This window comes from Nymphalis io, chromosome 8 (assembly GCF_905147045.1).
Source record: "Nymphalis io chromosome 8, ilAglIoxx1.1, whole genome shotgun sequence".
Taxonomy (NCBI): domain Eukaryota; kingdom Metazoa; phylum Arthropoda; class Insecta; order Lepidoptera; family Nymphalidae; genus Nymphalis; species Nymphalis io.
Window position 1 is genome coordinate 7,285,859 of NC_065895.1, and position 14,870 is coordinate 7,300,728.

The following is a 14,870-nucleotide window of genomic DNA, read 5'->3' on the forward strand; positions in this document are numbered from 1 at the left end:
GTACGCTTATGTTTTCAGTAACGTGTAAGTGTAATAATAACATTGCAACTAGATCGAAATAATCGGCACAATGACGATCGATAAATTAATCATCAAGTATTGATTAGATAAATAATGGTGATTTGATTTTGTGAATGCTTAAACAGTACAGTTTTAATTATCAAGGAATCCAGTGCACTTGTGTTATTGTTGTTTTAATTCGATAATTCTTTTTCAACGTCGTTTTAATATGGCATGAGTGATATTTTTAAATTATTATAACAACATTCAATACTTCATTTGGATTATATAAACGAATTTGATATGGGAAATTCAAAATCTAAGAAAGTCCAAAAGGAACCCGACAAGTTTTTCGAGCGAGAGCGATGGAAACAGCAAAAAATAGAGGAGAAAAAGAAAAAAAATTTACAAAACAAAAGAGTTGCGGTTAAGGAACGGCCCATAAGTTCCCCGGTCACATTGTCACCTCCTGTGCCTGGGCCTGGCCCAGCACCTTCTCCAGCACAAATTCGTTCTTACGACGAAGAGGCCTTGGATCGCATGCGGTATCAACTTAATAATGACTGCGATGCCTTTTTGTTAAATAATATTCTTTTGTCGGTGCAGTTTTTTGAAAATTACGAGCGGTAAGTTAACATTATCTTTTAAATATATTCTAAGAAAAATGACGACTTGCGAAATTTTATAAAGTATTGTTTGTATGATAACGTTTTGAGTAACAGTTCCCAACAAATTATTTGTTTTGCACAATATGAGGTTGATGAAATGTCGATTTATTTGGGGACTTAGTAAATATATACAAATTAAAATGAAATTCACCTACGCATAACCGCGTGAATAGTGGCAGGAATGCTTGCTGCATTTCCTTTCCTCTGATTAATTTAAATAGAAATAAAAATGTTTTAAAATTAAAATAATTTACATTTTCATTTTAAGGGGTAATAAATAAAACGTATCTATGTTTGCTTACAACGGAAAATTACACAATTAGACCCATAAATTTATTAAAAGTAATTTAGATTAAAGTAGAGTTGAAATTTAAGTCTGATATATGGTTACAAAAAGTATCTCTTGGCTTAGAAAAAAAAATGGAAAAAATCTGCCATGGAAATACCTGCTTTCTTAACTATAAACTCTGTGTTTATATGTTAAAAAATTTGTAAATTCCTATTGAATATTCTTGAGTTCAGAGCCCAAAAGCTATTACAAACTAAATATATTGTTCATTTATTTATTTCACTCTTTATTGTACACCACATTAAATAATTTTAAAAAAAGTGAAAAGAAAAAGACAAAAATATGTGCATCAAAAAAGGCGTCCTTATCGCTTACTAGCGATTTCTTTTTTGGGTCGTCTACCTTTTAATCTCAATTTCCAATTTTTTATGTCTATACATATATATATATTAATAACATAATAATACGTAACTACTACACATATATTATAATAAAACAGTAATATAATGTGATAGAATATACTAATGGAGTTTAATGATTGATTTATTTAAATCATTAATTAAAAATTACAAAACATGTATTCCTTTGAAGTTATTAAGTATTCATTTTGAGTATTTAGTCAAAGTCAATTGTAGGAGTAGGTTTAATACTTGCTTTATGACGATTGTCAAAGTGTTTTCACCGGTTCTGAGAAGAACTGGCGAAGAAACTGTTATCGATTAATATATATAAAAAAAAAGACATGATTACGTTCGTTTTAGTCTCAAGGTGTGTAATAAATATCATCTAAAAAGACGTTAGTTTATATTAAATAATCTTGAGTACAGATTTAAAATAATATTTTTAACGTGTTCTTGGCACCTTTTGTAAAGGTTTGTCAAGGTTGTCATTGTCCCACAAAGGATTTACTAAAGGATATAATGATTAGCGCCATATTTTTGTAAAGAAAACTTTTATATTTTTACGAACATACATCAGATTGCAATGAGTAGCGAAAGTAACTATTTTCATTTCATTAAGTGTATAAACGAATATTTGTTGTAAATGAATGTATAATGAATATATAATAAATCAGTGTGGAAAATCTCAGAGTGGGGTAGGCCATTATATACTGTGGTCATTAAAAGACAGAAATCTAGCCGTATCCATCACATTATTTGCTTTATCAGCTATGTTTCACTTATCTACACAGCATTTTTCATTAATCACAAGTTTTGGACATTTCTATTGTCACATTATCATATGCCTAAATAATAATATGTATGTTATTATGATGTTTCGTTAGAAGATAATACAAATATTTTACTGCACATGCGTATGTGACCTTAATGGAAAAAAAATATAACTTTGGTATAGATACTGTTATATATATATATGTTTATTGGATCAGGTGATTAGTCTTTTATCGGTATATCAAGTCGAATAATTGCGAAAATTGATCAGACACCTCAGATAATTGTTTCATACAAAACAGGGCTTTGAAAAGAATCATTCCGACAAATAATTAAAACAATTATGCGGATATGATACTGAAATCAAGGCATTAAATAGCGATAACAACTCAAGAACATATTTCAGATATTGTTATCACATACTTTGCTAGCGGTGATTTCTTTATGATTTAATAAATCACGTAGCACCGGCTTATGTATATGTTTGTTGACGTCACAAAGTAATGTAGAATGCAAATTTGATTAGTCAATAATTATTAGAATCTGATGCACCATTGATAAGATTAAAGTAATAGAAGTTGAATAAAGTAATAACGTTTTTTGTAAATAGACTAAACATAAAATGTTTTACTTTTAGGGAGGTCCACGATATTAAGAACAACCCCATTAGCGAACATCAACATACAATGGATGAGGCAATGGTACGGCGTCATAAACATGTATTTTTCGCAGACAGAATACAAGAATGCGTGCAAGAGCATGTATTTTATCAAAGACGTCGGGATCAAACGGAGCCCCTCATCGCTCCGAGACTTTTTATAATATATGATAATGTAGAAGCGAGCGAGCCTGGCGATACTTCTGATTATTGTGCAGTCCTCGATGCGCCATTTTATAAACTTCGTATAGAAGATTGTAAAGAACCAGGTAATAAATAAAAAGAAAACTATTTAGAAACTTTAGACTAAAATTTTCTTAAGGTGTATAATTTTTCCTTTTTTTCAGGATATGTAAAACTCAAAAAATTAGAAGTTTTAGAAAGTACTCTTTCCAAAGAAAATGAATCAAATATTGTACCTCAGGTTAATTCTGATGATAGTATATATACGGATTCCGAGAAAGAATCGAATGCATCAGATGATCCTCCATATTCAGAAAAAAGTGTAGATGTTTTGCGAAAAATAAAAAAAAGATTATCTGAATTAAAGGATGAAGAAAATAATAAAAAAATAACCATCGAATTGAATGGTAGAAGTATAAAATCGACTTTTAGTGATATTTATACAACAGATATGGCACCAAATTTAAATAACCAAGAAGTTTCATTTAATATTGAAGAAAAAGAATATATTGATAACCGTGACTTAAAACCAAGAAAATCCATTTTAAAAAATACTAGACGTTTTAGTGGACCAACGAAAGAAATACTAAACAAAACATTACTTGGTGACACGCGGCATATTTCTTTAGAAAACATTACAGCTGAAGATACAGAAACATCAGGTTATCGATCAAATGCAAGCAGTCGTCAAACAGAGTCAAGTGAAACAGAATCTGATTATGGCTATGCTACAATAACTGAATCGTCAACACCTAAGAAAGTTGAGCTTAGCTTACAAACTAATTGTACATCAACATCCGGAGTTTTGCCAGATGAAAGTTGGATAACTGTTAATGTTAAAGCTGTTGATTGGAGCGATGATGAGGACGACGACACGCAATCAAAAGTATCTTTAAGTCGAAGTTTATACGAAACTAACCATTATCTAAGCTCAATTATTTTTATGCACGATTTTGTTGACAACTTCATACTTAATTTAGGATCTGGATTAGGTTTTTCACAAGATACGATTAAAAATGCGCTAACGCAAGGAGCGAGCATATATTGTAACGCATTGAATAATGGTTCGAGTATTAGTTATGAAGTTTTTCCTGCATTAATAGCTGCTTGGCCTAATGCTGCTAATCAGTGGATTATACGTGAGCGAAGAATAATACAAAATCCAAGGACTAACTTCAGTTATCAATGGCCTACAAGATATATGGTAAGCAAAGCTATTGGATTTGGCTGCTTACTGGTGCCTTTAGGATTTAGGCCTAAACGGGGAATTAATCCCGATCAAAGAATTCAGTGGCGTATTATATTTCCCGCAGCGGAACGTTACTTAGAAAGCTGTTTAGCTCATTCTCACATGCGATGCTACTTATTTGCCTTAACTCTTCATAAAGCTTTTATGGAGAATGAAACATCTAAAATAGGCATAGATGCAAGTCATATAAAAAACCATCTGTTTTGGCAGTGTGAAGAAAATTACGCAAGGTGGCCGGAAGATAGACTCGGAGAGTCATTACGTTTATTTTTGCGAAGTTTTTATGTACACTTTGGTCAATCACGTTTCCCAAATTATTTTATTGATAGTTGTAATGAGTTTAAGTGCATTCCAAAACCGTTGCTGTTAAAGCTTCAGAGAAAGTTGGCAGATATTCTTGAAGCGCCAGTTATGCATTTATTACATGCGATTGACAAAATTAAATATACGAAGAAAGATTTTTATCCAACATTCAATTGTCACAGGCTTTATGATATCTTAACGTGCAAAAATCCGTTACGTATTATAAATCCACAGTTACCTATTGTTGTACCTAATTATGATGAAAGTTCTGACAGCGACAGTGAACAAATAAATAATATTTGGGATAAAGCTAAAGCTCACGATAAACACTATCAATGGAAGAAGGAAAGACAACGCCAAATGAAAGAAAGAAGACGTGCTAATGTAACAAATAAAAAACAAAAAACAACTATTAAAGTAGATAAAGATATAAATAAAAATGTAAGTATATTTATAATCATAATGTTTAAAAAATAAAAGAAACAAAACAAATCAAGTACAACCCCGCAACTATTTCAGGTGTCGAATTGCACCATTTGAATTGCAGATTTTCACACAATGTTTACTGTTACCAAGAAACATAAGATAAATTATAAGAACTAGTTAGCTACTTGAAAACTCAGTGGTATTCGTCTACAGTTGAACTCGTAATTTTTACTTAAGTTATACGTGTTCTGTCCTCAAACCCGTCTCACATAATCATAATGCCAATCAATGATTAATGGTTGTAATTATATCAAAATAATAAGCAACGCCATCTAGGGAGATACAAAGCACACCTTTGTATTATTGAATATCTATTAACTGTTTCAATTATTGTATTTTTAATGTCATTCGGCAAAAGCATTCATTGAAAATTGAAATAAAGTTGTTCAGTCTTTGCTCGCTATCTATCACGTTGTTTTAATTATAATAATGATGTTATATAGTATCACAAATATTCTTAAATTTTATTTTATTTTGAACTTAATATTTTTTATGTATAATATTCAAGGTTTTCTTAATTTTTTTACTTTTGTTTTCATTTTACAGATAATATTACCTACAAAAATGGATGTAGAACGGCGACGTCTTGTTTTAGAATTCTTTATACCTCACTTCATTGCAATGGCTCGTTCAAGTGAAAAATTCGACTCCTTACGACAGGCTGTAATATACCTTGAACAAGCTCAAAGATTATCTTATCTTTTGAGAGAAGAGCCTGGAGACAGCACTGCGTATGAGTACTTAGATGTAATACGTGATAAATTAGCCGATTGCCGGCGTAAATTAGTGAATCAGGGTGGTTACAAATTACCTCCGCGAGATAAAAGCAATTTACAATACAATGTCTCAAATTCAAATTTGATGCGTAAGCACCGTCCGCGGTATGAACATATAATAAACCAAGATTCCTCTTCTGACGCTAGCAGCATACAGCCAATTACATTTGCAGATGTTCACATTGAAAGTTCAATCCACGAAACAAAAAAGTATCTTGATATTAACGGCAATGAAGAATCTAAATTGTAATTTGCATTACTACAGAGGACGTAAATGAGCAAATTCATTTTGAGTGATCACATGTGCATTGACATAAGGATCAATCTCATTTGACAATGATTGTCTTTAAGAGACAGTTACCATTTTACGTTACTATTGCAAAAATGTATATCGACTTAAAGTCAATACTGTTTTGACATTATTTATATTTAATATTTTGCAGTTTTGTTAAATGAGGGTACGACAACAATCAATAGAATTGTAGAAATAAACAACATTCCGAAATAAAACAAAATACAAATATATATCTGAGAATTTTTTTAAATGAAATATTGTATTATTTTATTTCGGAATTGTAATAAATGTGATTTTTTTTTGGAGAAATGTTATAGAAAATTCGAATCTCTCTTAATGTAATGTAGCAAATAATGTTTGTAAGTTGATTAATATTTTGTTAATTGAAAAAAAAATCGTAAAATTTAATTGTCGTATAATATATTATTGAAATGAATATTGAATAAAACCATTGATTAATAAAACAAACTTTACTTTGAAAAAGTACTTATTATCGATGTCATTATTGACATTCTTAATGGAATAAAACTTTATCACAATTGAATGAATACTTATAAAGCTAAAATTAAAATTACGTTAACGTAAATTATTGTTTTCAAAACAAGTGCATGGTTGGTTACTACGGATACTTCTGTTTTTCTATGTGAGTGGATTCACTCCCGCTACCATAGCGAGTAATGCCATTCGCACATACATCCCATATTCAGCTTGTCTAAAGTAGGCCGCTCTAGGATCAGAATCAAATTCTGGCGAGATCTCATCGACTCGTGGTAGTGGATGCATTACTATCATACGACGACGAGCTCGTGTCATTAATTGTGGAGTGACTACTAATAATCCACGCATCTGAAAATATTAATAGTATGATTATACTTTATACCAAAAAAAAAGTATAAAGATGATAGCTTTTTTTAAATGTTTAATTATAATCTGTAAATGTATTGGTCCTTTTTGTTTAAATAAGAACTAATTGTATTTCATCTGATAATAATGAAAAGCAAAATAATTCTTAGTTAAAATATTTTTTCTATAATCACGGTATTAGACATAAATGTATGTTTCTAGTTTTTTAATGATAAGTAAGATATATGTTACTAATCAATTGTCGATGGTTTGAAAAGATTAAATATAAAGTGAGGATTTTTTATCGTCAATAAAACGATTTTGTCTTTGTCAAGTTATTAGCGCTTGTGTTATAATGAATAATTTGATATTTATTCATCTACTAAATGTTCATATTATATGAAATAGAAGTGATTATTTTTGTAAGTCTTGAAATAAATGATTTTTTATTACGTACTAGATGGGTTTGTACAATATAATATAAATATTTGAAATTAAAAAGTGTTACCTTTTCATACTCTTCCTGGCTTGCAAATCTCTCACGTTGGATTCTAGTCATATATAATACATGAGTATCACCTAGCACATCTTCTAAACGTTCATATACTTTTTGCGAGATACCTTTGTATGATACGTACTCCATAATATGTTTAGGCATACCTAGACCTGGCGGGCTAACATATTGTAATTGTACTTGGTATAACGATAGTAGTCGAGCTAATGAGTGAACTGTTCGTCCATTTTTTAAGTCGCCAACCATTGTAATAGTGAGGCCATTGACTGTGCCAATTTCTTCTCTGATAGTGAAAACATCCAAAAGTGCTTGTGTAGGATGTTCTCCGATTCCATCTCCCGCATTTATTACGGGTTTCCGTGAATGTCGTGATGCAAGCTAAAATTTCATATAGATTTCATTTTTATTACAATTAATCTTATAAATTTACTAATGGTTAAGATAATTTTTTATACTTACAGTGACTGCTCCAGGCTCAGGATGACGCAGCACTACAACATCTGAATAACTAGCCATCACTGTAACACTATCTTCTAGTGTTTCTCCTTTTTTAGCCGAGGAACTAGTTGCATCTGTGTGAATCACAGAACCACCAAGTCTTTGCATAGCTGCTGCAAAACTGCAACTTGTACGTGTACTAACTTCATAAAATATCGATGCCATAACTTTTCCTCGTAATATATCATCCAATACGCGGCCTTTACTGACACTCGTTTTCATGAATTGTGCCAGATTAAAAATGTCATTTAAGGTTTCTTTTCCAAAAGTATCAACTGTTAATATACTTTTTCCGAATAAATCACTTCTTTGGCGTTGTGGTCCTGTTGATTGTGAAGGATAAGAAGAGCTGTCACAACGTTGTCTGGTAACATGTGGTTGAGGAGGTAACGGCGATATACTTCTTAAGCCAGGTACTTCATGAAAGTGAACATTAAGTTTATTTTGTCCATCAGGCTTATTAGTTTCACTTTGATCTATATCCATATCATGAAATTTGGAAAATTCTAACGAATTATGTATATCTAAAGCTGAATTTGGTCGACTTGTCTCTTTATCAAACTTTTCAAATGCAAAAGCTGGCAAAGTTTGTTTGTTAGGTACAGGCCATTCGCGTACATTCTGGCCGAATCCTGGAGGCACAAGTATTTGACCTTCAACATAAGCAATTTCCCCTCGTAGAGTAACACGATGAATAGCTCCACAAACTCGCATACCGGCAAATGGAGTCCATTTAGATTTTGAAAATTCTAAGGCTTCAGGTATTGTCCATTCATAATCCATATCTACTTCTACATAAGTGTTTATCTGTTCTGGCAAATTAAATATTCTCCTTGGATTTTTATGAAATTTGTTTATTATGTCATCGATAGTTAGTCGCTTTTCATGAACAGCATTTAGAAGTAACGGCAATATTGTTTCTAAGCCCGGATAGCCAGGTAGTGGTTTGTCAGAATCTTTTTCTTCAACGGAATGAGGTGCATGATCAGTTGCAAAAACGTCTATAATATCCATGTTTTTCCATAGTTCTGCTTGGTCTTCGGGGCTGCATAATACTGGACGGACTTCAGCGCGTCCCTTTCCGATTCGGTCTATATCTGCAGTACTTAAAAAGAGATGATGAGGACATACTTCGCAAGAAACTTTAAGGCCCCGTTCTTTAGCTGATTTTATTATTAATATTTCTTCTTTTCGTGCTACGTGACAAATGTGAATAGGTCTATCGAGTAATGAAGCCATAAGAATGATTGCGCCTGTTTTCTCACGTTCAGCATGTGCACATATTGGCATTTTTTTCGGCCAGTTCTGAAGGTGACGTTGCCAAATCGTCATATCATTTAGTTTTAATGTAGTAAATGTCTCATTCAAGTACATTTTAAGTGCTGCTGCATGTGGCGCTAATTCAGCTGCTGTATCACAATTTGTGGTAGATGCACCAACGAACAGGGCAAAATCACATCTAGCACTTACACGAGCCAATGTGGAAACATAGTCATATGATGAACGATCAATTAATGGTGGGTTTGTGTTTGGCATTGCCATAATCATAGTTACACCGCCAGCAAGAGCAGCGGCAGTACACGAATCGAAGTCTTCCTTATAAGTAGCTCCAGGTTCTCGAACATGAACATGTACGTCAATAAATCCAGGTAATTTAATTATGTTACGTGATGTCATACAATCCGTGTGTGTCTTCATCAGTGGTGCACCACCACATTGCAACATTGCCTGTAAAATATAATAAATTTATTGTATGGCATATTCATAATTTTAAGTAAGTAACAGCCTGTGAATGTCCCACGGCTGGGCTAAGGCCTCCTTTCCTTTTTGAGGAGAAGGTTTTGGAGCTTATTCCTCCACTCTGCTCCAATGCGGGAATACACTTGTGCAGAATTTCAGTGAAATTAGGCACATGCAGGTTTCCTCACGATATTTTACTTTACCGTCAAGCACGAGATGAATTATAAAGACAAATTAAGCACTTTTTTTATAGAATAGGAAGGCGGACGAGCATATGGGCCACCTGATGGTAAGTGGTCACCAACGCCCATAGACATTGGCATTGTAAGAAATGTTAACCATCGCTTACATCACCAATGCGCCACCAACCTTGGGAACTAAGATGTTATGTCCCTTGTGCCTGTAATTACACTGGCTCACTCACCCTTCCAACCGGAACACAACAATACCAAGTACTGCTGTTTTGCGATAGAATATCTGATGAGTGGGTGGTACCTACCCAGACGAGCTTGCACAAAGCTCTAGCACCGGTAAAAACATGGCATTTCACACATGGCACATGGAAATTCAGTGGTGTTTGCCCGAGTATGAACCTACGATCATCGGTTAAGATTCACGCGTTCTGACCACTGGTCCATCTCGGCTAATTTTATGTATGACTAGATATCAAAATTAAATAATATTATCTATTTTACTAAAAAAATTTACATAATTAGTTAAAAAGACAAGTTACATTTAATAATATTACATATAATATGAATTTCAAATATTAATAGAATCACGTAAATTAACCTTTACAAGAAGTTTAGCACATTTGACGTCAGTGACTAAGGGTACAGCATAGTCCACAGCTAGACGACGAGTTCGATATCCATGTGTGCTAAAAGAAGAAACACGCCGAGCTCCACCTCGCATGGGTAAATTAATAACGAGATCAAGTTCTTTTCTTGCCATAAAGTCTGCCAAATGCATAAGTTCACCGTCTGATCTTATATCTTCCGGATCACCGATATGATCGAATGTCCATTGAACACTTTCTACCTGAAGTAAACAACATATTCATTTTAAACAAATATCTTTTACATTATTTATTATGATTACCTTTCATAACTTACCTCTATACCATGTTCAGTATAAAAATCTCCTGTTCCCATACTGGCATATAGCTTATATCCAAGTTTTTTTAAAGAACGCACACTTGGTAATAGTTCTATTTTATGCTAAAATAAAGAAAATCAGTTGTTATTATATTATATTTAACAATAATATAAGCATTTAGTCGAAGTACCTTACCTTAAAAGTTCCAATTGAAAGTAAAATAGCTTTTTTAGGAATTCTGAATCCTGTACTCATTAATGATTTTAGATAGGCTTCATAACGGTTTTCCCCAAAACAAGCAACTTCACCAGTTGATGCCATTTCTACACCAAGAGTAACGTCTGCACCGGATAATCTCGAGAAAGAAAATTGTGGCACCTTAACTCCGACTTTTCCGCAGCCCCCCATAACACTAACCGGTTCGACTGGTATACCTAATATTACCTTTGTCGCCATAGCAACAAAATCGTGGTCCAATGTTTTAGAAACAAATGGAAATGATCTAGAAACTCTAACGTTACATTCTATGACTTTTAATTCATTATCTTTTGCAATAAGTTGCATATTAAATGGTCCTGTGACATCAAGCGTTTCTGCGATTATTTTCGCGATCTCGTTAATTTTGTCTAATGTTTCATTATTAATGTCTTGAGGAGGGGTTACTAAGGTAGCATCTCCGGAATGAACACCAGCATTTTCTATGTGCTCAGACACAGCAATACAAAGAAGTACACCATCTGCAGCAACAACGTCAACATCTATTTCTTTAGCATCTAATATATATTTTGAAATAACTACAGGATGGTCTTTATTAAGTTGACTTGCAGATTTTAAATATGCTTCCAATTCTTGATTAGAATATGCTACGTTCATGGCCGCTCCACTAAGTACATAAGATGGGCGAACTAGACATGGATATCCAACCTCTTCGCAAAATTTTATGGCTGAATCAAGATTTGTAAGTTCTTTCCATTTTGGTTGCAAAATACCTTTGCGATCGAGCATACGAGAAAACTTAAATCGATTTTCAGCATTATCTATCATATCAGGAGAAGTACCTAATATTTTAGCTTGCTGCCTATGTAAATCCATGGCAATATTGTTAGGTAATTGGCCACCCATACAAAGTATAACACCATCAGGTTTTTCCAAGTTATATATGTCCATAACTACTTCAAATGAAATTTCTTCGAAGTACAACCTATCGCTCATGTCGTAATCTGTACTTACTGTTTCTGGGTTATAGTTTACCATAATGGTTTTTTTACCTTGATTTTTTAATTCTCTTAGGCATCCTACAGCACACCAATCGAATTCAACTGAACTTCCTATTCTATATACACCTGATCCTAAAACCATTATAAAATCTCCAGGGAAATTCAAGTCATGAGTACTGCCATTATAAGTTAGATACAGATAATTAGTCGTAGCAGGCCATTCAGCAGCAACTGTATCAATTTGCTTAACGAATGGAGTTATTTTAAATTCTTCTCGAAGTTTTCTTACAGCTAATTCAGTACTTTTTATTGCAGCAGCTATTTGCTTATCCGAGAATCCTATTTGCTTTGCGCTCTTTAAAATTTCAAAAGTAATTGAACCTGAATCAATGGACTCCAGTGTTTTGTAATAGTCAATAATATTTTTAAGTTTTTCAAGAAACCATCGATCAATTTTTGTTAGTTCATAAAGTTTCTCAACAGTGTAATTTTCTTTCAGTGCAGCAGCTAAAACGAACATCCGTTTATCAGTTGGTTCTCTCAGTTCGTTTTCATTTACTTTCTTGATGTATGGGTCAAAACCGTTAACGTTTTCATCGACCATTCTTAAAGCTTTTTGAAATGCTTCTTCGAAATTTCGACCGATTGCCATAACTTCTCCTACACTTTTCATTGAGCTTCCAATTTTAGTACTAACCCTATTAAACTTAGCTAAGTCCCATCTAGGTATTTTTACTACACAATAATCTAAGCTTGGTTCAAAACATGCTGTAGTTACACCGGTAACAGAATTCTTTATTGTCGGTAAAGAGATTCCAAGAGCTAATTTAGCAGCTACATATGCCAGTGGATAACCTGTCGCTTTGCTTGCTAGGGCAGAACTTCTTGACAATCTCGCATTTACTTCTATGATATAAAATTCTTCAGAATTTGGATTCAAGGCATATTGTATATTACATTCACCGACTATTCCAAAGTGTCTTATTACCTTAATAGCAGTGTTCCGCAACAAATAATATTCCCTGTTAGATAATGTTTGACTCGGTGCGACTACGATTGACTCACCTGTGTGTATACCTAACGGGTCTACATTTTCCATATTACAAACTGTAATACAATTATCATAAGCATCTCTTACAACTTCATACTCAACTTCTTTCCATCCCTTCAATGATTTGTCTATAATAAGTTGTTCTGAATGTGATAACGCATGATGTGAAAGAATTCGTAACTCTTCTTCATTATTAGCAAAACCTGATCCTAAGCCGCCAAGAGAAAATGCCGAACGAGCCATCACTGGATATCCAATTTGATTCGCAGCAACTAAAGCTTCTTCTACTGAAGAAACAGCAGCACTCGGTGCAACCTTTTCACCAATAGCATGAATTTTCTCTGCAAAAATTTTTCTGTCCTCAGTATCAACTATAGACTGTATCGGGGTGCCTAAGACACGTACATTATATTTCTCAAATACTTTAGACTTTTGTAATTCAACACCACAGTTTAAAGCAGTTTGACCTCCAAATGTCAGCAGGACTCCTGTAGGACGCTCAGCTTTTATAACTTGTTCAACATATTCAGGTGTAATAGGCAAGAAATAAACTTTATCAGCTAATCCTTTTGATGTCTGCACAGTCGCAATATTAGGATTTATAAGAACAGTTTGTATCTTTTCTTCTTGCATAGCTTTTACTCCTTGTGAACCAGAATAATCAAATTCACCTGCTTGACCAATAGATAACCCGCCTGATCCTAGAATCAATACTTTTTTTGGCCTTTCATATAATGTTGGTGTATACATAAGTTTTTCACAAATCATGTCGCTTACAACACATTTTGTGGTATTTTTATATGATTTAACTGCTTCGACAAATATATCGAAAAGACATTCTAGATCAGTCGGACCCGCCGTGTGCTCTGGGTGAAACTGCACACTGAAATAGGGAAGTGAGTTATGGATGATTCCCTCATTGGTTTTGTCGTTTTCATTGGTGAATAATATTTGCCAATTTTGAGGTAATGAGTTAGCATCTACTGCAAATCCGTGATTTTGAGAAGTCATAAAACATCTTCCCGTACCGGCATGGGTGCAAGGTAAATTGTGTCCACGATTTCCATACCTGCAAATCATATTTAGATTTCTGTTAGTGCTATATAAAAATACATTTACAGTTTAAGATTATTCAAAATAATTTTATGCTATTTTACATACATAAGTAAAAATAATTATGTTTTCCCAAATGTACACCAACCATAAACTAAATAAATTATTTTAAGAAATAAAGTGATTCATCATACATAGATATTTTTTATTTCTGAACCTCAAGGTTCGTATAAGTTTATATTAATGATGTGTTAAGTAGAAGATAAGATAAAACTATATATAATCTATGAAGCCTATGAATCTATATACGTCTGCAGTCTTAAATACTCATAGAATTCACACTACACAATACACCTTAGGTACTAAAAATACTATCCAACCAAATTTATAATTACCGTGTTTTATAGGTTTTACAGCCAATGGCAGTTGCAAGTAATTGATGACCCAAACAAATACCGAAAATTGGTTTAATTATAGTTTCCATCTTAATTATTTCTCTTAAATTATCCACGACGTTTTTGCAAACTTCTGGATCTCCTGGACCATTACTGATAAACAACCCATCGTACTCTTTTGGGTCAAATTTGTAATCCCAGGGTACTAAAATGACTTTAGCGTTTCTCTTAATCAAACATCTTATTTGATTATACTTTAAGCCGCAGTCAATTGCTAAAATTGTAATACTGCCCGAAGGATTAAATATTTGCTTCTCCTGTAATCATTAAATAATAACATTACATAAATAAGCGAGAAATCTTATAAAGCAAAAGTTTATAA

The 14,870-nt window shown here is 33.0% G+C and overlaps 2 protein-coding genes across 3 annotated transcripts in view; one reads left to right on the forward strand and one right to left on the reverse strand.

Annotated features, from left to right (window-relative positions):
* LOC126769923 (uncharacterized) lies at positions 1-6,554 on the forward strand. Its single transcript, XM_050488903.1, has 4 exons — positions 1-626; positions 2,767-3,056; positions 3,135-4,963; positions 5,555-6,554. Exons 1-4 carry the CDS (start codon positions 304-306, stop codon positions 6,032-6,034), a joined length of 2,922 nt encoding a protein of 973 aa, XP_050344860.1. The 5' UTR covers positions 1-303; the 3' UTR covers positions 6,035-6,554.
* LOC126769922 (CAD protein) overlaps positions 6,535-14,870 on the reverse strand; it is a 23,197-nt gene continuing 14,861 nt past the window's right edge. For both annotated transcript variants that reach the window (XM_050488902.1, XM_050488901.1), the window contains 7 exons: positions 14,489-14,805; positions 10,968-14,109; positions 10,790-10,894; positions 10,467-10,715; positions 7,896-9,662; positions 7,431-7,814; positions 6,535-6,925 (listed from right to left, as the gene is read on the reverse strand). In XM_050488902.1, the coding sequence (XP_050344859.1) occupies positions 6,719-6,925; positions 7,431-7,814; positions 7,896-9,662; positions 10,467-10,715; positions 10,790-10,894; positions 10,968-14,109; positions 14,489-14,805 (6,171 nt within the window). In that variant the 3' untranslated portion in view covers positions 6,535-6,718. The remainder of the gene's footprint in view (positions 6,926-7,430; positions 7,815-7,895; positions 9,663-10,466; positions 10,716-10,789; positions 10,895-10,967; positions 14,110-14,488; positions 14,806-14,870) is intronic.